Source organism: Pteronotus mesoamericanus, unplaced genomic scaffold (assembly GCF_021234165.1).
Source record: "Pteronotus mesoamericanus isolate MK-2021 breed Mesoamerican mustached bat unplaced genomic scaffold, CSHL_Meso_final contig_347, whole genome shotgun sequence".
In the NCBI taxonomy this organism is placed as follows: domain Eukaryota; kingdom Metazoa; phylum Chordata; class Mammalia; order Chiroptera; family Mormoopidae; genus Pteronotus; species Pteronotus mesoamericanus.
Window position 1 is genome coordinate 15,653,615 of NW_026555137.1, and position 27,812 is coordinate 15,681,426.

The window sequence follows — 27,812 nt, forward strand, 5'->3', positions numbered from 1 at the left end:
TTCCTCAGACCACGAAGAATCACTATGATCTTCCCCTGAACAGCACAGTCTACCGACTCACAAGCAATAATACTCTCTGTGTTTTCTCCTGCTAGGTTTAAAATCATTCTAGCTTAGAATCCTTTCTATTTGAAATATAAAACAGACACAAACAAAAAAAGCAGAAGGCAAGTGTGAGAATACTAAGAATAAGAAGTAGGTTCATAGTTTCTAAGTCCCGAGCGCGGTAACAGAAATGGAAAAAGATAACAGACAATGCTATTAGGCCCTTGAAGTTCATTCTTTCTTTCTGTTTTATAAAGATACGGCCATGAAAAAGGCTGCCAGCCCTTTGGATGGCTGAAGTGACTTCGAGTCTCATGGCCTTAACTTTGATCAGCTGATAAAGTCAGGAACATTCCACTCGACAAAAATCAAACTCTAACGTCTGTCGGGTAATAAGCTAGGTGTTCGTTTTCTAAATAAAAAGCATTTTATTCAAGAAGTGTATTTAATGAGCACCAGTTCTATCCTTAAAACATCTTCCTCCTAGAGCGCATCTGTCTCCCTCTCAGTAGATGGCACAACTGTCGACCCAGCTACTTAAGCCTAAAAACCAAGAACTCATCTTTGATTTCCTTTGCCCGTCGTCCCTCATCTAACCCACCAGAAGGGCCACCAGCTCCACCTGCAGAGTCCACCCCGCACCCACTGCCTCTGCTCCATGTCCCTCTCCACCTCCCAGCCCCAACCTGTGGCCACCATCTCTTGCTCAACTACTACAATACCCCTACCTGGTGATCCAGCTTCTACGTCTGTCTCCTATTACCCGAAGGCCAGACTGAGCGACCCGTGTGAAATACAGAATGTGTTCTTCTCCTGCAGAAAACCTTCCAAAAGCTCCCACATTTTTTTAAAAAGTCAGTTTTCCTTGCATGACTGCTAAATCCTTTCTGCCCTCCTCTCATGAAACTTCAGCTCCACAGGCCCTCAGTCTGTGCGTTGCTCAGACGACGCTTGTACTCTTCCCAGGCCCTTTGAACTTGACACCTGAATTTCCCAGAACAACACTCCCTTAGACCTCATCTCGTGACTCCTGAGTGAGGCTTCCCTCTATGGTCTCCCTGCCCCAACCCCACACACTCTACCATGTCACTTGGGTTTATTTCCTTCATACTATTACCTATGATTTTATTTATGTGTGTGTGCGTTTTTAATGCCCCTTCCCACCATGAAAAGAATACAAATTTCAGGAGAACAAGAATCTTATTTCTCTTGTTCACTAACATATCTCTGGAGGCCAAACATGGCCTGGCCTGTAGAATGTATTTGGTAAACATCTGTGAATGGATTAACATAATCACTCAAAGCTCTTTGCCTTTGAATATTCTTAAAACTTTAAGGTAAAATGTAAGAAAAATGTGACATTCTTTTGGATAGCATTTCTAAAGCAAAATATCAGCCTCTATAAATGTATACAAGAAATTGGACTAAATCCAAAGGGTTGACTGAAGGAGGCTAATCCACAAGCTGCATCAGTAAGCTCCCCAAATCAATATTCTCCTCTAATCGTGTGTGGAAATGGAGAGAGGAAAGGTGGAAAGGGGAATGGGTGGGTGCTCTTAGGGAAGGGTGCAGAGTCAGGGTGTAGGAACAGTACCAGTTATGAGCTTATTCCCACAGGGTGTTCCATCTCGAAGGGCAACTGTCCTCAAGAGAACCGTTGGTTAGGAGTCCTCCCCCGTGATTTTCTAGAAATCAGCAGAGAGACTAATTATCAGAAGCTTCTCTCTCCACAGAGAAGTGCATTTCTCACCATCCCCCACTGACACCTCAGTCTGCATTACTCCCTGTAGTGGTACCTCTTCAGAGTTTTGAAGAAAACCCAGACCATGCATAAGATAAATGCACAGTTCTCTTACTGGAGTGCTGTTGAAGTATACAAAACAATGTTTCTTAATAGAGCACCTTTAATTGTGTGATTGCTTGATGTTCAGTTTGGCAAGGGGAACAGAGAGATAGCAACAAATAAAGTAAAAAGAAAATGCAATTATAGTGAGGGAAAGAAATTCCCCATTCTGAGGAAATTCTTTCCTATCATTTAAGGGAGTTTGTTTGCTGTTTGCTTTCTGCTCTCTATGCCACGCCACTGTCCTCCAAAATGACAAGGCTGCAGAGGGTGGTTACTGGTTCTAACAAAGATGAAGCAGGGAAGGCATAAGAAGCAGCCAGTTCAGTGAAGAGGGGAAAAAATTAGAATTATCTTATTCTTTTCCATTTATTCCAATTCCACATTTAGTGAATGATAACACTGTACTTCTGAGCTTTAAAGGAAGAAAGTGCAGTCAGCTTAGGAGTAATTTTAATCAAAAAGTAAACATCAGACATAGCTAGTGTTTGCTTTTGTCTGCACCATATTTAGTTTAATTCCAATTTGCAAATTGATATATCTTCTAGAAGCCAGCTCTGCAACACTTTTAGCCCATCACACTCCCCGGGTTCTATCTCTATGAATAAGACACAACTCTCACAAAGGACACAGAAAAGGGATGAAAGAATGAACTATCCAGTTCTTCCCATAGGGGAAAAAGATCTACCTAGCAGTGATTAGCTGCCATGTCATTAAAAAATAAATAAACAGCTAAGTCTTGAGAAGGAAGCTTCACAGGTCACAGCACATTTTGGGAAATCTTTCATGTCATATTGCTTGGGTTTATTGCCTTCATAGTATTACCTATGCTATCAAAAAGATCTCACAATTATGTTACATAATTTATTTTTCTAACACTGAAGGGAGACTCAGAAGACCATAGGTTGTAGTGGGTAAAGAAGAGAAAGAAGAAAAACAGGCACATAGAGACATTTCATTATTTACCATTGCATCTTGATCTCGGCCAGGGCTCATTTTCATTGCCTTTTCAAAACCCATAGTTATTTCACTCCTTGGTCAAAAGCATATATATTGAAGAGGTCGATAAGAGTCGGGGGTACTGATGGAAGCAATAGAACTAACCCATCTGCACCGAGAGCTCTGCCTCACGATACCTCTGCACAGCGGGCCAACAAGACCTTTAATTTTCTTAAGATAAATTCATATACTTATCACAACCAATGTCGTACATGTACCACATACCTGAGACAGATTAGCGATACTCTGGCTTGAAAATGATAATCCAATCCAACTATGCTGATACTCGTTAGGAATTAGGAATATGTCTTTTGAATTACTGTTCCGCAGTATTAACCCTCTTGGTGACAGGGAGCTGGGGAAGAAAGCAGACAGCGCTGCTTCGTGGCAACATTTCGTATGTAGACGAGTAGCAAATGCAATGGAACAGCATTCTAGGCCCATGGAGACCTGTGGCCCTCGGGGAACAAAACGCTTACCCCGTGGAGCTGCTTCTGAAGGAATGTCTATGACCAGCAAAGTCAGGAATACTGATCGGAGCCACTTTAAATCACCCCTGATTAAAGCAGGCTAGATAGCTGTCAAGAGTGGTCGTCTGCTATGGAAGGGAGGGTTGGCAAATAAAGAATACAACAAAGAATATTCTAGAAATCTTACCATTTGCCACAGCATGGATGGACCTGGAGGGCATTATGCTAAATGAAATATTTAAGTCGGGGAGAGAAAGACAAATGTGGTATGATTTCACTTATATGTGGAATCTAAAGAACAAAATAAGTAAACAAACAAAACAGAAATAGACTCATAGATACAGAGAACAGGCTGATGGTTGTCAGAGGGGAGGGGGGTTGGGAGGCTGGGTGTATAAGGTGAAGGGATTAACAAGTACAAATCGGAGGGAAACAAATTGGTAGTTACGGAACAGTCACAGGGATGTACAATACAGCATAGGGAATAGTCAACAATATTGTACTAATGTGCATACTGCCAGGTGGGTATCAGAAATATCAGGGGGGAAGACTTTGTAAAGTACGTATTTGTCTAACCTCCATGCTGTATACCTGAAACTAATACAAAATAATGTTACATGTCAACTGTCATTGAAAAACAGAATAAAAAAAGGAATCCGCAGTGGAAAAGGAAAGCATAGAAACAGACGCACTGAGCTGTCGGGGCGGGGTGGGGGGGGGGGGGCGCAGAGGGGAGGCTCGCACCGCAGGCTGGTTTTTAAATTAGGGGGTGACTGGGCGGATGCACGTCACAAGCGCTATTTCGACTGCAGTCTGCCTCCCAGACAGCAGGGGATCCTACTTACATCAAACGGAGCTGAGCTTGACTGGGCGCTCTGATTGCGCGGCTCCCTGAAGCAGTCGCTGAAAGGAAGGAGAAGGCCCATGGCGATGATCCGGGAGCAAAACTTCTCTGCTTCTTCGGGAGGTCCGTTCTCCTGCTGGCTGAACAGCTTCTCCAGCAGAGTCCGCCCTGCAGATGGATCAGTGATTAGAAGGGAGCGCTGACAGGTCACCCGCCTCAGCGCTCTCCCGGGGGAGAGCGGATGGGTAAACACAGCCAGGGAGTTGCCAGGGCTACTGGCGTGTGCAGAAAGCAGCCTCTCAAACGCGCAGAGGGCGCTGCCGTCTGAGGCCTGGGTGACCCCACGGGGAAGGGCAGCTCTGGTGTTCCCGCCCACGCCCCCAAATACCTCCGGCTCCGAAAGAGATTGGGCCACGTTAGGGGCGCACATCTTCTCCCGTCCGAGGAAGGGCCCCAGCCTTTTGGATGTCGCGGGTAGCCCTCCTTCCTAGGAGGCAGTGAGTCACTGCCATTTGCCTAGGACATGGCCGGGGCTGCCGGTCTCAGGTGTGGTGATGGGGAGGGGCGGGGAAGGGGAGACAGGGAGGCGGGAGGGGGCTGACCAGCAAGAACGGTCACCCCGAAGAGGAGAGCGATAGAGAGAAGCTCAAAATGTTCTCCTATGTACCCCAGAAGCCTAACTTAGAGTAGGTCCAAACTTGTTTTTTTTATTATTTCTCTAAAAGGGACAAGAGAAGTGGCTGAGGACCTTTGAGGACCCGGAATACCTGATCCATTGGTTCTCAATCCGGGAGGTACCTTAGAATCACCGGGGAGAACGGAATGACGGGAGCACCTAGGCGAACGCACCTTGGCGATGCCCCCTCTCACGTCCCTCCCTCTAAAGTGTGACCACCCTGGAGAAGGCGCGGTCTTGTTAACTCCCCTGTCCTGTGACCCCTGCCTTGCCTTCTTCCACTGTCGCATCCTCCTCATTGCTCTCCCTCCTTCATTCTAAATGCGTAAAAGAAGCTGTAGGCTGTCACTGCTTGGAAGCTTTCCACCTCAGCCTGTTGAGATCTTGCTTCCAGATGTAGTCTCTGTTTGACTCAAATACATGTTTATGAAAATTCTCTACCGGTTTGGACGTTCTTACATTGGCATTGACTTGGCGCAATCAGCAGGATTCAAAAGAGGCCCACCCTGGCCCACCCCACAGAACCAGACTCCCTGCTAGGTCCCAGCTGCGGCCCGTTTTGCTGCACCAGCTCCCTGCTTCTCGTTGGGTGAACTTGGGAGAGTTTGCTCTGAGAGGTGGAACCTACCGGCTTTACATAGCGGTTCCTGGCTTTGAGCTTTTCCTATATGACTGCTTTTAATTTCAGCTTTTTTAAATTGACTCAAAAGAAAAATTAAAATTCACACGAGTAATCGTGCCTCCAAGGTTTACAAGCCCCACCATGGGCAATACAATTCATATGGACCCTCAACTTGCAGGTGCTTCCAGAAATGGAGAGGTTTCACTAAAAATAATATCAGCTTAAGAGGGCTGAAGCCATCCCGTAACCCAATCCCCACCTCGCGTTCTCCTGCCTTCATATAATCTTCCTTACATTCCCTCAATTCTACATACGAAAATAGAAGCTGCAAACTGCTATTCTAAGAAGCATTTTCTCAGTCTGTTGAGATCTTGTTTCAGGCGTATCCTGTGTGACTCAGATGAATTTTCATAAAAATCCCCTACAGGTTTGGACCTTCTTCCACTGATATAGCTGTGGCCATAGACAAGGTATTCGGCCTCTCTTAGGCCCCAGTTTTCTCATCGACAGCTAGAAATAATCATCCTCATTACCTTGTAGGACTGTTGTGAGGATTAAGTGAAATAATCTTCTAACAGATGTGACCCTGAGTAAAAAAGATACCCAACGAGAAGGGCTCTTGGTAGCTACCTGGGCTCAAATTTAAAAACAGAGCTCAGCAGGCATTTCTACATCAGGGCCTCTCATGCAAATCACACTTCAGGGAGAAGCCTGCACTAACTGCTGGCCTTCACTGTGTTCCTGACATCTGAGCCAGCCCTAGCTGGTAAAGGAGTCCCTGGAATTGTATTTCAACCAATAAGACTGAGGCTTTCCCCATCCAATCAGAGCTGTGCACCTCTAGCCCCATCAGTAGCTTCAATCAGTCAAAGTGGCTCCATTCTAACCAATCAGGACAGTGTCTTTTGGACCAATCAAACTGTGAGGATTTGGAGTCCTTATTTGCATGAGGATGGACCAATCAGGGGCCGGGGGTGGGGACTTCTGTCTATATAAGTCAGCTCCCCTCTGGCTCACAGTGTGCTTTCCCTTTCTACCTGAGACTGAGGGCTACATTTCCGGCTGAGGCTGAAACACCAACAATATCTCTCCAGAACAGAGCGAAGCAGACCCATGAGAAGTGGAGCAGAACAAGCAGAGCAGAGCTGTGTGGTCAGAGAGAGGACTCTTCCGAGGGCTGCCTTGGCCCAGTGCCACTGTGCCCCAGGGCCATCTCACGGCCACGCTGTTCCACAGCCCTGCTGCATCGGAATTGATCTGTTTGCACTGAGTAAAATTTCCTTCTTCACCACGCCCCAAACGGGGGGCTTCGGTTGTATTGAATTGGCACCAAGGACCATCGGTTGACACAGGTTTTACACAGTGCTAAATAGTTACCTATTATTATTTTTACCAAGGTTTAGCTCAAAGGCACTGTACTTGTAAATGGGATATATGAAATTTTGGTTCAACTAAATGGAAAAAAATCATAAGTAAATGATAAAATCATAAATATGTATCCATAATCTCAAAGCATTAGAAAAAGTATGATTTTAAAAGCATTTGAAAAAGTAAAATAAACAAGGCAAACACAAATTAAAATATCTTCAGCCAAGTTATTTTTTATATGCAATGGATTTTTAATTCTATCAGCAAGGTAATACAGTCTTTAAGACTCTGCTTCCTATAATTCCTAACCTCTACTTTGTTTTCTTTTAAAGCTTTCCTTGTTTCACTGTTTTACTAAATTTATTAAATTCATGTTAAAAATAATATTTTTCCAATGACAGGGAACTTATTAATCATTAATATTCTCCAGTTTTTTTCCTGCACTAATCCCTTCTCCCACGTGCACTTACCCCCTAGTTAATAAAGAGCATTACCTTTATCTCATAGAATCAGCTTTGCAGTCAAACTACAAACTACAAATATTTCTGCATTGCTAAGCAGAAATCACAGGGCTAGAGCAACGGGGAAACAGCGGCCAGAGGAGGCTGTGCAAGGACTATTTACCATCACAACGAAAGCGGTGACCCTCTGGCACAAGGGAGATGTAAAATCGTCAGTCCCTGCACTGGAGCTCTGTTGGGCGGGTCAGCAGTGACACCATGAAAACTAGAAAAGCTCCCATTTGGACAGAAATGTACAAAGTCAAGTCATTTCCACACCTATTGTCAGCTTTGCGGAGCCAAACAAGGATTTATCATCGCAATTTCAAAGACACTAACGGAGGAATGAATAGGTTCCGGTGTCTGCCCGAGCGGAAAGCGGCAGAGCCGAAACCGGATGCACACTTTGCTCTCCTCATTTTTATTCCAGGGATCTTCCACTTGAGAGTGGGCCAGCAACTTTGGGGAAAGCTTCTGACCAACCTTCTGTACTGAGATATAAAAGAAATAGACCACGCGGTCTGCGCTCTGCGGGGACTGACAATCTAGTTACAATGACCAATATTCAAGAGGGATCACTTTGAAAATGCAGTCTATTTGGAACATGCTATCTTAATTAAACATCCTTAGTGGAATTGGGGGAGGGGAGAAGGCAGCAAAGACAAGATATAACAAAGCACTTACGAGTCTCATTTGCCAAAGAATGTCCTATGTCCACCAGAGGAAACAATCACGAAAAAAAAAACATGCTCTGTCTTTAATAAATAGTAATATAGTAATTAAGAGAATATTGGCAGGTGCCCTTGCACAAGAGGTGCAAAGTACTGGCTCCTAACTGGCTGGAACGTCGAGATTTGGCTCTTTCCCCATTTGCTGGAGACAATAAAGTGTCCCAACAGGAAGAGAAACTGTCAGTACTAAAACCTTCCCATGCAGACAACAGGCTCTTCCACTAGCCTTGATGATGCAGGTAACTTTCTGTTTTTATTGAACCCAACTAATAATAACTTCCTGTTGTTCATACAATTAAATTGCTTAGTAACAACCCTCAACTCTTAATGTTCAGTATTTTAAAGCCAATAGAAACCTTAGTGATTATTTAGCTCAGTCCTCTAATTTTGCCTATAAAGAAATCAAGACCCAAATATTTCCGTAATATATCCCAAGTCATACATTGGGGGAGGGCGAAGTGTGAGTTTTGTGTTGTTTTATAGTACCATTCCTATAGTATTATGTCTTATAGTATCATTCACTTATAATCATCTGTTTAAAATGTATATATTTTAGAGCTTGCAAATACATCATTGATTTTTTCCTTTTGTGTATTTAGTTTTAGTTTTTAAACTAAATTAGTTTTAAAGAGGGGGGGAGAGGGGGAAAAAGAGAGGGAGAGAAACATCAATGTGTGGTTGCCTCTTATGTGCCCCCTCCTGGGGGCCTGGCCCGCAACCCAGGCATGTGCCCTGACTGGGAATCCAACCAGCGACCCTTTGGTTCACAGGCCGGCATTCAATCCACTGAGCCACACCAGCCAGGGCTTTTTGTGTATTTTTTAATGGTTGATGTATGAAGAGAATATAATTGCAATATTTGAAAGGCGCCAACATAAGTTTTATTTCCAAGCCACCTATCTTATGCAAAATGAGAATTAAACAGAAGTCCCATTATGTTAAACTTTTTTCTGATGTTATAGCTCAGACATATCTAATAAACTTCCCCTGAACCCCATATTACCTGTCAATTGAAATAATAATAAGAAATGAGGTGCTGACAAGCAACCTCATCTAGAATTAGATATTATGGTAATTGTTTAAGTTTCTATGTCAGCAAAGACAGCAATATCACATATATGTATCATCATACTTTGATGGCCTGTTCTAGATGAATAAGAAAAAATCAGATAAGGCCAATTACAATCAAAGAGGACTTAACATGTCTAGTTTCAGATCCAAAATGTTGCGAGTTTTACAGTAAGGGGAAAGCACTTTTTAGTATAGATGTCTAGGGTTGTCTCCGGGAAAGGTCAGCGAGCGTATAGTCAAATGGTTGGACAAATCATAAGAAAAACACAACACAGGGCACATGGCAATAACTGAGCGCCAGGCCCCAGCTGCACAGAAGGGGACAACAGTGCATGAAGGGACTCAGACAAAAAGGAGGACACAGCTCTCTGCTCCCTCTGGAGCAATCAGAACTCAGTGAGCCTATAAATAGTGCTGAGTGAGACACTCCTACCGGAAGCTCCCTTCCTCTGAGCGCATCGGCAGGGTCAAAATTCCGGGTAACACAGGAATACCGACATAGTTTGACCTTTATAAAACACTTGCCAATTGGGTGCAGATCTGCTCGTTTTCTACCTGAGACCTTAAATAGTGTGTCTTGATCATTGTTTTGAAGAAGTTGACTGCTCTGTGTGGTGAATTGGACTCATATTTGATGCATTTTTATCACCTGACACACTGAGAACATCGAGAAGACTAGTAAATAATGTGCTTAACATCATTTATAATAAAATATCACAATAAGACCAAGCATTCAAAAAGTTACTTGCCCTGGTTGGTATGGCTCAGTTGGTTAGAGCATTGTCCTGCATGCTGAAAGGGCACAGGTTCGATTCCCATCAGGGCATGTACCTCAGTTGTGTGTCCCATCCCCAGTCGGGGTGCATATGAGAGGCAACCGATCAATGTTTCTCTCTCACATTGATGTTTGTCTCTCTCTCTCTCTCCTCCTCCTCTCCTCTCTCTCTAAAAAGTCAATAAATATATCCTCTGATTATATAGGATTAAAATCATATTAAAAGATAAAAATAAAAATTTACAAAAATCAATGAGTAAAACCTACTTAATAGATGGTGTTCAAAAAACGGGCTCACTATATGGAGAAAAATAAAACCAAATTCCAAATGACACCATACACTCAAGAGGGCTCTAAATAGATCAAAGGCTTAGGGGAAGATATTTATGATATCTGAAACTGATTTCATATGTTAAGATTTCAATGATTCCATAGAACTGGATCCAGTACAGAAACTTTAAGTAGGAAGAGACTAGCAGTCGGTTATTGATTGTTTTACAGAATCGTGGAAGGGCTGAAGAAAAAAATTCTAGAAACTACTCACCAAGCCACAACATAGAACTAGGCCACCAAAGAAGTGGCTGCCTGTTCTCCAAGCTAAGGCCCTGGGCCCTAGCGCACACGCCCACTGCTAGGATCAGGAAGCCTCATTCCCAGCTAGGACCTCTGCACCCAGTCCAGAGCTGTGCTACACCACTGCAGTTGCACACAACCCTCCCCCCGCCCCCCGCCCCCGGGCCTCAGTGAAGCCACTACGGGGACACTGGACCCCTGCTGACTCTGCCCCGCGAGGAGGATCGGATAGCTCTTCACCTGCGCTTACAAGGGCAAACAAGAGAAGTTAGTCCTGGGCCTTGTTTAGGTCTTCGAAATCTGGCACAAATTCACCAACCTTAAACCACATCTGAGACATAACCTGCAAGAGACTCTGAGAAATGTCACTTTTACATTAGCCTCTAACTTAGGGAAAGAAGACCAGAGGGAAGATTAACGGCAAGCCATCCTATCCCAAAAAAGTCGTATCAGGAACATACAAGAAACCAGTGTGAATGAGCAAGAAAAATCAGTAAACCTCATAGAAAAAGGTAAAAGAATATGAACGAGCAATTCAAAGGAGGGTAAACCCAGATGGCTAAAAATACACGAAGGTTTTCTCAAAGGCTTTAGCATCAGATAACTACAAAGTAAACAGTAAAACAATGAGGTATCACTTCCTACACTGGATTGGTAAAATTTCAAAATGTAGATAAATACTAATGTTTTGTGTTAATAGAGTATAAACTGGGGAAAACATTTTGTGTTAATAGAGAAATTAAGAAAATCTTCATTTTATAACCTCGTTGTCTCAGTGCTACATATACCTTGGAGAGAAATTCAACCACCTGGTGTTGCACAACCTAGCAAAGTTCTTACTGTCAGGAATATTATAAAGCAGTGAGAAGCAATGAACTTGAAAAATATATATAATTTTGTATATATCATATATTGTGTATGTATATTTATGAACACTGAAGTACTTAAAACTTTAACCTCAGGGCAATAGGAAATCACTGAAATATTTATAATCTGGGACTGGTCAGTTCATCTTTGTATTTTAAGTAGTTTACTCTCTCACTTCGTGGAGAATTATTAGAGAAGAGCCAGACTGTGGGCAGGGAGAATGTATAAAATTTCAACACTGGGTGATATGTTCTAGGAAATGAAGAGACAATGGACACAGGACTAGGATGGCTTATTAAAGAAATACAGGGTTTGGCAAAAGAAGATTTACAGTTGTGAGCACATGAAACACAGTTTATTCTTATATTATTATTTATTAATTATTATATTATCTTCCGTCCAAACAACTATAAACCTAATTTTCCCCACCCTCTATTTAAGAGTCAAGAAAATGAAAAGACTAATTGATGTCAAGTTCAAGTATGAGAAGGATGGAAAAATCAAGGAATATGGCAAGGCTGGAGAGCAATGCCTTGATTGGAAATCCCAGGAGAGTGCTTATGTGACAGAGTGAAATGCTTGCTCTCTCTGATGACCTTCAGGTTATAGATGTGCTAACTGACTAGAGAAAGCTTGCCATAGTCTTAAGCAGCCCCGTCTTAGAAGTCCTCTTTCCTAAAAGGTGGGAAATATACACAAAGAAATGACTGTTTTTTAAAGATTTACAGGAGTCTCCAGAACCAGACTCAGATCATCAAGGGTCAAGGGACCTACCAGGAACAAAAGATTTAGAAATATTTTGCTCCTCCTTGGATCCCCTTAGAGACCTAGCTGTCTAGCCGTTCCAGACTCACCTCTTGCCTCCCCCCTCGCCCCTCCCCTTGACAACAGAAGATGCCTAAATGTTGGGCTCTCTTCAGGTGGGTTTGCAGATGCTATAAGTCATCCCCACATTATTGAGCTGGGCCTTTGGAATCAATAAACCTTTCCCTACTCCACACTCTGATGTGTTGAATGTTGGCCTTTCTTTGAAACATCGGGTATGTGAATTTGTACCTGTAACACTTAGAGGGTGGGAATAATAATAGTACAGTTCAGACACAGTGAATCTCCTAGGCCCGTGGTATGTAAAGGGGATGCGCCTGATGCCCAGGTGGGTGATCAGGCTACAGATACAGACCCAGCAGTCGTTAGGTAACTTTAGTTGGTAATGAAACCAAGAGCATACATAGAAAAGTAATGGGTGGCTCAACTTTAGTGTGGCCTAAAGTTACGCTTAACACCATGTCCCCTAGCTTGTATTATCGCAAAGCATATGGTAATAAAAATGAGCGGTGAATTTAGACTCAAATGAGGTTCCTTAGAGAAATAATCCAAGTCAGGCATGAAAGGCTTCCCTGAATCACTTCTGTCGCATTTTCAGCCCAATGTCTCTCCACCTAAATCATCACAGTTCTTCTTCGGCCTTATGTACTGGATCCAACAGAGTCAACACACTTTTGGATTTTTTTGAAAACCAGAATAGAGACAGATCAAACCCTATATCCTGAAATAAAGTGCCAGGGTACTATCCAAACATTTTATACCCTCAAAGCCATGTAATAGCTCCTCAAGGACAGTAAAATAGAATGGCTTGCAGAACATCTTGGGTGGTTGCAAAACGTAACCCCTCCCATAGAGGATTCCTGCACTGTACCTCACCTCTCCAAAGATGCAGAGATTTGTATACAGCTTTACAGTAGGGAAGAGGGAGGATGAGGAAGAGGGCCCAATTATCTATAAGTATATAGGTTAAAAAATGAATCTCAAAAGCTATCTTCATTGTTATCCCATGGTTTTTATTATACTTTTAAAAGATAAAACTTATATGTTAATAATGAAGAGACTCGCTGCTTACAAAACTCTCCACAGAGTATTCAAATGCATTTATTTGGGATCTAAAAATAGTTCTATTCTAGTCCATTTGCTTCTTAATGAGCCTAAACATGCCACACTTGTTTAAAACCAATAAAACTTTTTTTAAAAAGTAAAAAACCTAACAGTTCTTACAACCTTTTAGCCTTCCAGTCTCTAAGAAAATTTTAATGTTCGTGCAGACTTCTAAGTGGAATATCATAAACTCATAAATTATTTGAGTAAGCATATATAATAGGGAAAACTGAAAACATAACAAAAACAATATATTACAGTTTATAGAAACAAAAGGTAATTAAAAGTAATACTTCTGCTGAGCAGTTTAAACTAAGAGGAAAAATGCAAAGTATAATCCATCCAAGAATAGATGACTTACACTGTAGATAATAAATCTAAAAGGACTTGTTCAATGCATTTGTTGCCTACATTAGAAAGACTCCATATACAACAAATCCTTGGGTCACGCATTGTACAACAACAGCTTTTCCCCTTCATATATTTCCATTAAACAGGTCAACCACCTGAAACCGGGAGTCTTCATGATTTTGATTTGATTTGTGACTATAATTTTGGAAATCTTTCCCCCCTCCCTTCTCCACACCTCAGACACCTAGCCTTTCCCCTTGATAATCATTAACCCCCAAGGCAGCAAAAGACAACAGCCAGGACCTAAGGGTCACAGGGTGACCTCTGGCAAGCTAAACACAACACCTAGGCCTAAGTTCGTTTCACCTGCTGAGCCCGAAGGTGGATCGACCCCCTGGCGACTTTCCCATGAAACAGGACAGAGGGACTCTCCAGGAGAGACCTCTGAACTGTCCTCAAGACCTGAGGAGATAATTATTACTCTTACCTCACCTCCAACTGATCAGCTCCTAATGTGGCCCCAATCCCTACCCAGTATCATGTGATTTTACCCTATAAAATCTGTTACCTACATGCCATGGGGGAGTTGGGCCTTCCAGAGCACAAGCCTGAACACACTCTCTGGACTGGCCAATTCCAAAATAACAAATCACTTCCTTTCTCCACGGCACACTGCTGCCTGTTCATTTCTTTTGGCCAGTGCTCATAGGCAGACGAACTGACATACTTAGGTGCAATAACACACCACATACAGTCACTACCTTAACGTTCAAAAACACAAAGAACTAAGTTCACACCCTATTAGAGCAGTCCAAACAATACAGATCTCCTTTAATATCGGTGAACAATTAATTCATCAAATTCTCAAGGTCAAAATGTCGCTGCTCTCCAATCATTACAGACACACAAAGCATCTTTATCCCGTGGTATAAATGGATCCTCCAGCATAAGGATTTTATCCAGCTTTAATAATACAGAAAAACTCTAAATATGCAGAATATCACTAGTAGGAGAAAGGGTAATTCCTGGAACCATCACTTCTATAAAATTGCAGGGTGGGCCGAGGCTTAGAGGAACCAGCTTCCCAGCAAGACTGCATTCACTTGTGCAACCTGGGAAACTAGGGGACTAAAAAGAGGTAAGAAAGTATTGCCCTTACAAAAAATCAGTGAGATACTTTATATTTTTAATTTTTTTTATTTTTCAATTACAGGTGACATACAATATTATATTAGTTTCAGGCATATAACATAGTAATTGGGCATATATATAACTTAGGAACTGATCGCCCTGACAAACCTAGTACCCAGCTGACACCATACATAGTTATTATAGTATTACATATTCCCTGTGCTGTACTTTACATCCCCATGACTATTTTGTAGTTATCTTTTTTGTATTTCTTAATCCCTTCCCCTTTTTCACCCAACCACCCCCCTCCCAATCTGGAAACCATCAAAATGTTCTCTGTATCTATGAGTTTGTTGTTTTGTTTATTTTGTCTTTTAGATTCTACATATGAATAAAATCATATGGTATTTGTCTTTCTCTGACTTATTTCACTTAGCATAATACCCTCTAGGTCCATCCATGTTGTTACAGATGGCAAGATTTTATTTTTTTTGTGGCGGAGAAATGTTTTATTATATATCAGGGGAACCCCAAAAACCCCAGAATTTAATTATAAAGAATTGTGGTTTTATTCTTACACGTTTAAACTTTAGTCACCCTCAAAGTGCTCTCCATTCGATGCATTACACCTCTCGAGACATTTTTTTCCACTTCTCAAAATAGTTTTTGAACTCGTCGATTTTGATGCCTTTCGGTGCTTCTGCCGCTTTTGTTTCACCTCTTCCACATCAGCAAAATGTCTCCCTTTGAGGAATTTTTTCATCCGGGGAAACAAAAAAGAAAAGTCACTCAGGGTGAGATCAGGTGAATAGGGAGGGTAGGGCACAGGGTCATATTGTTTCGGGTCAAAAACAGCTGAACACTCAGCGCAGTGTGGGCAGGTGCGCCCGTAAGTCACCTGGCATGAAATAGGCAAAAGCACTAAAAGAGTCTTCAAAAACAAAATTCCCTGAAGCTGAACGCAGCTTCTCACACCACTACCCGCTGGTGCACTGATCCAGATGGAATCCTAGAACACTCACCTAGTGGAGGAGCTTATACTACAAAGGGTTCACCCCTCCAGAAAATAATTCCAGGTTTTTTGGGGTCGCACCTTGTATGCACCACATCTTCTTTATCCATTCATCTGTTGATGGACATTTAGGTTACTTCCATATCTTGGCTGTGTTAATAATGCTGCAATGAACACACACATGTAGATGTCTTTTCGATACAGTGTCTTGGGTTTCTTCAGCTAAATACCCAGAAGTGGGGGTACTGGATTTTTCTTTGACTCTTGTTATTGTCTTTGTTTTAAAGCCTCTTTTGTCTGCTGTAAGTATTGCTACCCCACATTTTTTTTTCATTTCTATTTTCATGAAATAACGTGTCACATCGCTTTACTTTCAGTCTGTGTGTGTTGTTCAATCTGAAGTGACTCTCTTGTAGGCAGCATATGTCAGGGTCTTGTTTTCTTTCCCATTCAGCCACCCAGAGTCCTTTGGAGCATTTAATTATTGGAGCATTAAATGTAATTACTTTACATTTAAAGTAATTGTTGCTATTTATGTAGTTATTTTCATTTTATTATTCATATTCTCTTCTTCTTCTTCTCCTTCTTCTCCTTCTCCTTCTCCTCCTCCTCCTCCTCCTCCTCCTTCTCCTTCTTCTTCTAAGTCCCTTTATCATCTCTTGTACTACTCGTTTGGTGGGGATGACCTCCTTTAGCTTTGTCTTCTCTGAGAAGCTCTTTACTTGTCCAATTCTAAACGATAGCTTTCCTGAATAATCTTGGTTGCAGGTCTTTGCTTTTCATTTCTTTGAATATTTTGCACCAGTCCTCTCTGGCCTGCAAAGTTTCTGTTGAGATATCAACTGAAAGTCTTATGGGAGCTCCCCATAAGTTAGTTAAGGTAGCTAAGTTAGCATAAGTTAGCTAAGTTAGTTAGTTAGGTAACTAACTGCTTTTTTCTTGCTGATTTTAATATTCTCTTTCTGTCTTTAAATTTTGGCATTTTAATCATGATGCATCTTGCTGTGGGCCTTTTTGGGTTCATCTTGTTTGGGACACTTTGTGCTTTCTAGGTTTGTATGTCTATTTCCTTTGCCAAGTTAAGGAAGTTTTCTGTCATTAGTTCTTCACCTTTCTCTTCTCTTTCTGGGACCCCTAGGATGCAAATATTGGTTTTCTTGATGCTGTTCCAGAGGCCCCTTAAAATAGCCTCCTTTTTTTTTTAGATTCTTTCTTTCTTTTTGCTGCTCTGATTGGGTTTTTCTGCTACCTTGTCTTCCAAATTGCAGCTTCAATCCTCTTTTTCATCTAACCCACTCTTAATTCCCTCTTAAACATATTCTTCATTTCAGTTATTGTACACTTCATTTCTGACTGGTTTTCTTATGTATTCCATCCCCATTTTTATGTTTCCTATCTCTTTGTTGAAGTTCTCACTGAGCACATTGAGCATGCTTAGAACCCATGGTTTGAACTCTGCATTTGGTAGATTGCTTGTCTCCATTTTGTGTAGGTCTTTTTCTAAAGTTTTGTTCCATGTTTTCATTTGGGATATAATTCTTTTTCTCCTCATTTTGGCTGCCTCCCTGTGTTTGTTTCTATGTGTTAGGTAGAGCTGCTATGTCTTCCAGTCTTGGTACAATAGCCTTTATAATATGTGTCCTGTGGGTTGCAGGTGCTCCAGGAGTGTCCCTTGTATGCGTTGTGTGTGCCCTCCTATTGCAGTTGAGCCTTGATTGCTGTTGGTACATCAATGGGTGGGGCTGACCCTCAAGCTGATTGGTTGTGAGGACAGGCCATGACTACAGAGGAGGTGCTGTTGTGCAGGGACTGACCCTATGGAGCAGGATTCACTTTAGTTGAGTTCTTCTGCCTCCAGAATTTGTCCTTTGAGTGTATTATTTGTGGAGATGGTGGAGTCGTGCTCCGGTGTGGTCTGAGGCTGTCCACTGGGTATGTTGGTTCTGGGGCCTTTTGGGAGGGGCTCTGCTGTAGGCCCAGCTCAGCTGCTGCCTATGCCCTGCCCAGGACCACCTGGTATGAGCTACAAAGCGATCTGTGATGGTCGCCACTTATGGTGGGCTTGGAGGTGCCTGAAAAAGGCTAAGCAGTGCACTGAGGCCAGCTGCTGCTAATGCCGGGTTTGGGGTTGCCTAGCAAGAAATACGGGGCATGCCGAGACCAGATGCTGCCTGTTTAGGGGGTTGTGAATCTTTGAGAGAGTTTAGGAAAGTCAGTAGCACGAACCAAGACAGGCCATCTCTATGGAAAAGCCACTGTAACTGGCTTGGGTGGAAGTTGGGTGGGGTGAGGTCTCAGGAAATCATCAGATTGGGATGAACAATATTAGCCAGGTTGATGGAGACTCAGATATGGTGTCCCAACAAGGTGACCCTTCAAATAGGACTCAGGCTCAACAAAGAAACAATGGCCTCTGCCAACATCAGTAGAATACTTTAAAAAGGAGGCAGATGGAAAGGCTTCTCAAAATGGCTTTTGCCATAGTGCTGCTCCTAGTTTACTGATAAACTCAGTTTTTTCCCATGTGTATATGAAAAACAACAATTTAAACGACAGAATTGTTTTCCACATATGTCCACTATATCACTGAGTAGTAGAACAAAGAACCCTTCTTAGAGTATAAAAAGAGAGCCAACTGAGTAATATTTAAGCATCTTTAGGCATAATTTTAAAACACAACAAAGGCTTAATTTTCTCAAAAAATTATCCATATCCCCTGGAAATGAAAGGACTATTTTCAGTCCATTGCAGCTCTGGAGTAACAAATCACAAAGTTTCCAGGAGATCCAGGGTACACTGAAGACTGACTAGGTCACAGAAGAATAGCAGTAATTTTCCTAGGCAATCAACACATCCAAGTACATCTTTGGAAAGGAGGAAGGCATAATTTTTCCCTCTGCCTCACCCATAGTGGGGCAGATATCAAAGGATAACAATGCTCTAGCATGGTTAGCATCGTCTTCCATCACCCAATAATTGTTACTATTTGTTCTAATGATTTTGATTTATAATACCTTGCTTTATGACCATTTTAAATTGATTAGAAGTCATGTTTTCTGTATATATATATTAATATAAAAATCCTTAGAAAGTTTTGAGTTACTTAAATTATATCCAATAACTATCAAGTCACAAGGCAGTACTTATTGGTTTCTTCTTAATGTTTCCTTAGTGCTAAATTTCATTAACATCAGATTATTAGCTGTAATGCAAAAGCAGAAATGAACAATAATAAAAGTTTCTCTATTTCCTTTACCTCTTTTTTCATTACCAATAAAATTTGTATTGGAAACCTCAAAGTTACTATATTATCATTGCTATTTGAAGATCAACTGACAACAACAGGAATAGATGTTCTCTTGACACAAGTTCTATGAAAGTAGCATTGAACCTTCTGCCAGCGATTCAATCACACCTCCATGAAAATAATTTAATTTCAACTACCAAAAAGAGTAACTTTCCAGTTTAAATTCAACTAGTTTTTGTTACCAACAGAAAGCCAAGAAGCCCAACCTGGCTGTTTAAAAAATTGAGAGCAAGCATTTCCAGAGACCTCAGCAGGTTCCGTGCCTATCCTAGTAGCTGGCAAACAGCTGGTACACAGCAGGCGTGGAAGAGATATTTATGGACTGGTTGATAGAAAAGCAGATGGTGAATGAATGGAATCACAAGCAGGTGAGGAGCAAGGAAAAAGCCAAAGCAGGTGAGAAAGAAGACCAAAAGAATCCCTAAATCCAAGAGGTGTGTAAAATACGATACAGACAGCATGTACAGAGCCGTAGACGTGGGTGCCAGTTAGGTGTAGCTGCACAAGATACAAAAGAAGAAATGGGAATTGAACCAGCCCTTTGCAGATGCTAAATCAACAGAGACAAACAGGGTGTTCCCAGAGGGTAAAAACTGCAAGACAAAGGCATAAAGTCAGGAGAATGAAATGCATGTTCACAGAACAGTAAACAGATGAACTTGTCTGAAGGAGAAAGTTTATGAGGGAAACCGTGGGCGGGCAAGGCTGCAAAGTCAGACGTTTGTAGCCAGATGCTGTGCAGAACATAATACCGAGGGTGTGGCCTGGGGCCTCCTCTCCCCCGCCCATCGGCACTGCCCCCCATCACACACCAGACCCCACCAGATGCTCCTCTTACTCAAACCTGAAAGGAAGCCGAAATTTCTGAAAGGGTGGCCAACAGGCTTACAGTCACAGAAAACGAAAAAAGAAGGATGTATAAAACAATGTGCAAAATACCTAGTGACTAGAATATGAATTTTCAATTATCCTTCGATTATAACTTGCCAAACATGTGTATGTGATCTCAGAGTGGTTTTGTTTCGATAATTTGGTTCCGACCACCTTAAACAATGACGTTTATTAACACAATAAACCAGGACAGGAAAGCAAATAGTACGTATGTACCAGGCTGAGCTGTAGAGGTTTTATAGACAGAATTTCATTTAATCTTAATATTATTCATTTGAAATTTCTCATACATTGAGAAAAAATTACTTGAGAGTCACAACTAAATAGCAAAACTAGAATGCAAATTTACCTAAAATAATAGTAGTTAAATTCTAACTACTAAGTGCTATCCCCACCCAACTGTGTATTTTCAGCACCTTTTTAATAGAATCAGAAGGAAACACAGCTCCAAAAGCTCCTGTTCAATTTCAAATACATATGGCTTATATTCAACTGCCCAAATGCACTTAAAACTAGACCAGTCTTCTGCTCATAAAGCAGTAATTAAAACCCATCACTGAAGCTACTGGGGTACTTGACTTCAATCCAAACCACAGTTAAAAAAAAAAAAGAGAAAGGATGTTTCAGACCAAACTAAAATGATTTAAGAACAGTGATCCTGGTCTTAATCTATGATTCAGCTTATGTTGCTAAATTCTTTTTTGATATATGGAACCCAGTAAGGCAAAACATAGGGGAAAAAACAAGAACCCTTTTGCATTCCTATTGTAGTAAGACAGATGCTTTACACAGTATATCAGGATGATTTCTGATCTTCATTCATTTATTGGACATTTACAGTCTGTCTGATACAATTGTTAGAAATAAGACCGCTTCTGGCCTTCAAAAATTCAACTTAATAATTAATAAGCTATATGAATCCTATCAATATAAAAAATCAAGATAACCTTTAGAAAAGCCAAAATGAGAATCTCACAATCCAAATTCTAAAGCCCAAGCCCTTTATTAATTAGCTAGTGATCCAAAAGGTCAATGAGACACTGGTTTTATTTTATTCACATTAACAACAGATATGGTTTTCTGAGTATATATCCTACATGGACCATTTACTCGCTCAATGTCCCTAGGCAAGTTATTTCACTTGCCTGACCCTCAGTTCTGCTCACTGGGGAAAAAAAAAATAAGGATAGACAGCTATACTTCAAGGCTGTGATGATGATTAGAGGTAATTATATAACACACCAACACAGAGCCTGGCGTTTAAGAGAAGTGCAGTCGATATAGCTAATATCATAATTACTGGATTTAGAAACCAGTGACAAATTGATCAGAAAAATCAAATTAGAAGTGATGGAGTGGAGGGAGATGAGACTAAAGATAGCTCTAAGGACACGTAGCTGACAGGAAGGGAAGATTCGAGCGAACTGTACAAGACACAACAACTCTGAAACCACCCAGCGAAGCCGCCAGTGCACCCTTCAGCCCCTGTTTAGGGTGTCACGAGTGTTTTCACGGGAGGTGATGATGATGAGGCTGAAGATGACATAAAGCCATTTAAAAGAGATCAAACTTTTATTCGACGATTTTTAAAAAAGACAGCTAAGCGCATAGTTGACTTTGGATCCCTATCAACAGTGATTTAGCATTGCAAATTTCACGTCTTCCATGTCTACACTTCAATGGACTGCAAAATTCTACTCACAAGCGCCTGTTAGACTTCATGTGCAAAGGGACCTCTCAAACTTTGGAGGCAACTTTTTTCTCCCAAACACAGAAAAAGCTGTGTTTCAAACAAATTAACTGTGAAATGTTTCAGTGCAATGACCTAAGACATCATCAGTTCTTTAAGAGCTAAAAAAAGGAAAGTTTTGGTCTCCGTAATTGCTACATGTTTTTATATACACACCAAACAAATACAAACATGCTACAGAGATCTCTTTCCTTTGAATTTTCTCCCTATGTTTGAAAGTCAGTGGAAAGCAAAAAACATCTGTTCCTTCCTGCAGAGCTGACAACCCTCATTTTATGGTTTAAAAATAAAAGATGTTTATGGAAACTTATAATATTAATGATCACCTGCTTCAAAGGCAGCTGGCAATTAATTGACTGAAAGACAAGCCAAATTAAGGCCAAAAAACAATTTCCCTGCGGACAAGGCTGGTGCTCCCCAGGCCTCTGGTAATTTCTAAGACACCCATAAAACCCTAAAGGATGGCAAAGAACCAAATGTGATGACAGATGACAAGAACACAGACAACAGCTGAGAAACAGAGGCCTGGGTCAATCTGGATTCATTCTACCACCACAAGAACAGTTTCCATGAGAACTGCCCCGGGAAAATGCGCTTCACGCTGAACGACAATCACCTTTCAGCCTGCCCAAGGATGGCCACACAGTCAACCATTTAAAAAATTAAAAACAGAAACTAGAAAAATATCAGATGTGAAGGCCTGAAATTCTACAATACCTTCTTTACATTTTATTCTATATGGTGTCTTACTGCGGTAAACATCCAAAAATGAGTAATAAGCAAGGACATTCAGACATGAATCAGGAAAGGTGGCTTCTATTTCTGGCTCTGGCTCTGAATGAATCACACAGTGTGACCTTAAGGAAGTTACTTCATCTCTTTCTCTACCCCCATGCCCCTACCAGTTACAAGATTAGGTTAAACCTACTGATTCTTTTTTGTGGGTATCTTTTTCTTTTTTGGAAAGAAAGTGAGTGAGTGATAGAAATATATGGAAGCCGCTGTGGAAGCATGTACTGGTCACGAAACCAGTATCGCCATCCACCAAATACGAAGTAGGTGACGTCTATAATAAAACAACTAACTCTGCACAGTAAACATCTCTTCCTGGAGGGATGTCAACAAAACCCAGGTACTTTCTGAACAAGGTTCCTTTAACAGAGTTTCAAATTGCAAATTTGGAAGTACTTAGCATAAGATGCAAGTTCTAAGAGTATGCCTTTTTTCCTTTAGGAAAACAAAACTTTGACCTATTTAGAGTCTATGATCTCCAGGACTCTGACCAACCCTTCCACGAAGTCCTCTTCCCTGAGCTCCTGCCAAGGGGGTAAGTCACTCATCCTTGATAGTCTCAGAGCATGGCACTGCATATCCATCCCCAAGTGCTCCTATGTGAGCCTTGGAAAGGTAGAACCATGGTATACCTATATGGTGATCTTTGTATCTCCTACCTTCTACCAGCATTGCCTGGTACATGTGGCCATCACGTGTGTGTAGACATATACATACATGTTCACTACATGAATGAAATGACTATATTTACAAAGTCTAATCTTATTAGAAAGAGCAACAATGAATATTAATGAATGATAGTCTTAATTATGGTGACAGTCTCACTTCTAGAAAAATAATATGTAAAAGAGTGTAACCTGAATAAAGAGAAAATACATGATTTCTCACCAACACTAAATTCACATGAATCAACTCAGAAAATTTCGAATCTTCTTCCTTCGAAAATGGTCTTTTGGGAGGTTTTGTTTGTTTGTTTACAATTTACCTAATGGGGATTAAACTAGAACCATTCCTTTTCATTTAACCTATGCAATATAAAGAGGAGAGGGAAAGAAGTAAAAGAGAGAGTATGTAAAATACTACTCTTAAGTATAAGAGTCCATAAATGTAAAATAAAAGATAGCCCATACATTAAAATAAAAATGTGGTCAGTTAATAGAAGCAATACAAAAATATCAACACCGTTTAGCCAGCTAAGAAGTAGCTACGCTCACTGAGAAATGTCATCTAAGTCATATTCTATAACCTACTTCTTACAGCAATAGAACATATGACTTTAGCTTTTCCAATTACATTTTGAAAAGTTAAATCATTTCAATGTTTATCTCAAACCTATCAGCACTTGCCTAAGTTTCCATTATTTTCCTGCTCCTCCAATTCTCAACTCAATTTCAATTAACAAGTAAGAGTGGAAGAAGTTAGTAAGCATCAAATAAACTGACACTCTCTCAGTGGACTCTTAAGGTAAGTGCTTAGCATCTAGAAGCCTATAAAAAAGGGTGATCTCATGATGCTATTCGGCATTTACCACAGTAAACTAACCCGTGAGCTGGGCTTTCTGAAGCCTATGAAAGTCTACAACAAATGCAAGGGAGAGGTACCAGTTGTGTAACAGTGTGCTTTTGGCCTTCCCACCTTCAGAAGCTCCAATCTACACCCTGTTTTGATGACCATGAAACCAGAGTATTATAGAAATGAAAATTATCCCTAATACTCTACTTCATTATTTATTAAGTTTCTAATAGCAAGTGTTAGATTTGCTTGCATTATAAAACAGGACTAACTTCACTAAGTAGTCTGCCTAGGTTGCTGCAGGATAGAAACTGGCACTCGCATATAGACACGAAAGTACGTTAGAGCGGTGAGAGGCTACTTTTGGGTAGATGACATTAAAATAAACGCTTTATTTGTCCACACTGACCCTTCCAAAGACCATGAGCGATTTTGTGTGCTTTTAACGCTGTGGGTGGGGATGAGGAAGGAAAGAGAATGATGGGGAAAAAATTTATCTGCCTGGTTGAAATGGACACAGAATACAGCAGGTATTTTGGAGAAATGGACAGAGCAGCCCTTTCTCGAGATGGCTTAGGACAGACACGACTGAGTTGTTCCCTTTAAAACGGAAGGCAGTAAGAGATTTCACCAGGCGGGTAAGCAGGACATGAAGTGAATGCCTACGAAGAAGGGACACGCCACAAGCAGGTCACGGCTTTTCAGAGCCAGAGAGGGTGGGTGGCAAGGGGAGGGCCTAACTGGCAGGCGACCTGCGGTCTGGGGACCCGGCGGCAGCGCGAGCTCACCAGTGAACACGTTCTGGAAGCCGTCCGCAGCCGCCTGCGCCCCAGACGCCTTGGCCGCCAGCGCCGGGGGCGTCCCACCGTCGGCAGCCGCCCCGCGCTCCAGCAGGTGTGCGGAGCCGCCCGCCCGGGGCGCGCGGGCGTCCAGCTCCTCCGTCCAGTCGGCCGAGCGGCTGAGGCCGCCCGCGAGGCCGCCGTCGGCTCGGTGCTTCTTGGCCGGGGCGGCCGCGGGGGCGAAGGCGGCTCTGGGTCCCCGGCTCAGAGAGGACTCCAGCCGCCTCTTGATCCTGGGGCTCTGGTCGGGGGACGGCGACGGGGAGTGGTTGGGCGAGCTGAGCTGCCGGGTGGTGGTCTTGATGTAGCAAGGGGCGATGAGCGGGTAGGGCCTGAAGCAGCGCGGGCTGGGCGCCGGGCTGCCGGGCAGGGAGGCGGCCTCGGGGACGCAGGGTCGCTGCGCCCCCTCCTCCGGCTCTGCCCCCAGCCCCTGCGGGGCCTCTCCCACCGCCAGGCCCCACTCCTCCCCCGGAGAGCCGCGGCGCGCATCCTCAAAAGCATCCTCCTCGCCTTCCTCATCCGTGTCCCCAGCCCTCCGCTCAGGGGCTCCGGCCGCGCCCTCCCCGGGTCCCGCCTCGGGAAACTGGAAGACGGTGGGCGAGGGGGAGTCCGCGGCCGGCGGCTCAGCCACCGGCGGGACGGGCGCCTCCGGGGCTCGGCGGCCGCTGGGGGGCGGCGGTGGCTCGGGCACGGGGGGCTCCGAGGCCAGGCTCTCGGGCAGGTCAGAGAGCGCAGACAGCGCCTGCTCTGTGTCCGGGCTGCCCGGGGCCTCCCCGGCCACGCCGCTCGGCCCCAGCAGGAATCGGTCCAGGCCCAGAAAGGCCCCGGGCTGCGGGGAGGCGGCAGTGGGGGACACTGCTGGCTCCTGGGCGCCCTGGAGGTGCTGCAGGCGTATCGCCTGCTGGATGTCTGAGAGCAAATCCTCTTGCTCCGTAGCCGAGTGGAAGCTATAGATGTCCGTGTCCGAGCCCGAACTGGTCCTTTGTCCATCCTGCGCCCCTGCCGCAGTTTCCACATCCTCGGCGACAGCCTGGCCCCCCACTCCAGTCACCGCCTGCTTAGGGCCACCTGGACGGGTCACCTCAAAAGGGTCGGCACCCTCGGTGTCCGACAGGCCTGTTTCGTCCGCCGACAGGCTGAGGTCCGGCGTCTTGGTGATCAGGGAGGGAGCGCTGTCCAGCTCCCCGGTGTGCAGGGCCTGGGAGTCCAGCACATTCTCGCGGGAGCCGCCGGCGCCCTTCCCCTTGGACAGGTTCTTCCTGATCCTAAGGTTGGAAAACACCGAGGCTCTGGAGTCCGACTTGCTCTTCTTCTTGCCGGGCTCCGCGCCGCCGCCGCCGCCCCCCTTGCCGTGCTTGCCCGGAGCCTTCTTGCTCCCGCTCCCCTTCTTTGTGGCCTCCACATCTCTGGGCCCAACAGCATCCTCCGCGCCGCCGCCGCCTCCTTCGTGGGAGGCATCACCTGCGCTCCTCTTCAGCTTCCCATCCTGGTTCCCCATGTCGCACTCCGGCTGCTGCCCCGCCGCGCCTCGGGCACTCAGGCCATCCCGGCCCTCCGGGGGCCCCGGCCCGGGCGCGGGGAGTCTCCCTGGCCGGTCAGGCTGCCGGGTGAGCGGCTGGGAGGAGAGGCCGACGCGAGCGCCACCGGCCCGGGTCTCATCTGCAGCCGCTTTGCACAATGCGCGGTGGCTGCGTCGGCGACTGCAGCCCGGGACCCGCGAGGCGCGAACATGCTCAGTGCAGCGCGCGGCGCCAGCCAATGGCTGCGCGGGATGCAGCCCGGGCCTGGCTCGCCGCCCGCGGGGCCCACGCCGGGCTCCTCGCCCGGGCGCGCGCGGAAACCGTTTCCTCTGTCCCCGCGACCGGAATCTCCAGGGCCAGATTGAATGCATCGCACCCGCCCCAGGAGCTCGTCGGCTGGAAGGTGCACACCGAACTGTTAAGCTCCGGGACGGGCCACGAGAAAAGTTAAACACAAAGGAAAGTTTAAGCAGGGAAACACTGTAGCCAAATTTCAATTTAGAGGCGCTAAGCCACAGACACGTACACACACACACACACACACACACACACACGCAACACCTGCCTTCGGAGGCATGGCATTTCAATAAATATTTGTGGAATGAATGAACTCTTCTTTAATAATTGATTTTCTTTAACACTGTTATGTACTTGAGCATATGGTTTAGGAAGGGTTACTATACACATAATAATGCTTTTATATTCCATGTAGACCTTGCCCTCCACGGGAGAACATTAGCCTTCAATTCATTTTAACTTCTTTTTTTCTTTAACATAGTAGCGAGGTGGAGGAACCGCAAAATACGAAGAGATTAGAGTTGATTAAAATGCTAAGCTCCAAAATTCTATGTGTTTACCATATAAATAAAACAGACTTTGTATTTTAAAAGGGTGCATATACTATAATTCCCAGAAGGTCAAACTCATCAATATTAAACATGTCCCTATTGTTGCCGCCTATAAAAAGGAAAAAGAAAGGCGGTACCCTTGGCACACACACATGAAATCAGATGTCATGCTATAAATCACCACTTTCCCAAGCAGACCCCTGAAGACAAACTTTGTCCTTTCTTCAGTTTAGAAGTTAGCAACAGTTCACTGTCATGAAGTTTGTTAGCATTTTGGCTTCAATATTAATATTAAATTTTCCCTCATTGTAAATCTTGTTGCTATTTTAATTCCTTAGGAAATTTAGGTACCTATATTTAAAAAGCATTTTTAAACATCAGTGGTATTTTTAAAGCTCCAAGCAGTAAGTTAAAATAAGGTTAAAGTCCCATTATTCAATAATGTACCAAGTAGTTAAGTTAGAATTTCATTGTTAACCACTTTGAAATTGTGGATTAACTATCCAACATGTTAGTATTTTTAAAGTAAGCCCACAGGAGCGATTT

General features: G+C 43.4%; 1 protein-coding gene across 2 annotated transcripts in view; it reads right to left on the reverse strand.

Moving 5' to 3' along the window:
* FMN2 (formin 2) overlaps window positions 1-26,479 on the reverse strand; it is a 269,775-nt gene extending 243,296 nt beyond the window's left edge. For both annotated transcript variants that reach the window (XM_054576717.1, XM_054576716.1), the window contains exons 1-2: window positions 24,848-26,479; window positions 4,203-4,369 (exon numbers count right to left, since the gene is read on the reverse strand). In XM_054576717.1, the coding sequence (XP_054432692.1) occupies window positions 4,203-4,369; window positions 24,848-26,396 (1,716 nt within the window). In that variant the 5' untranslated portion in view covers window positions 26,397-26,479. The remainder of the gene's footprint in view (window positions 1-4,202; window positions 4,370-24,847) is intronic.
* Window positions 26,480-27,812: the final 1,333 nt, after the last annotated feature.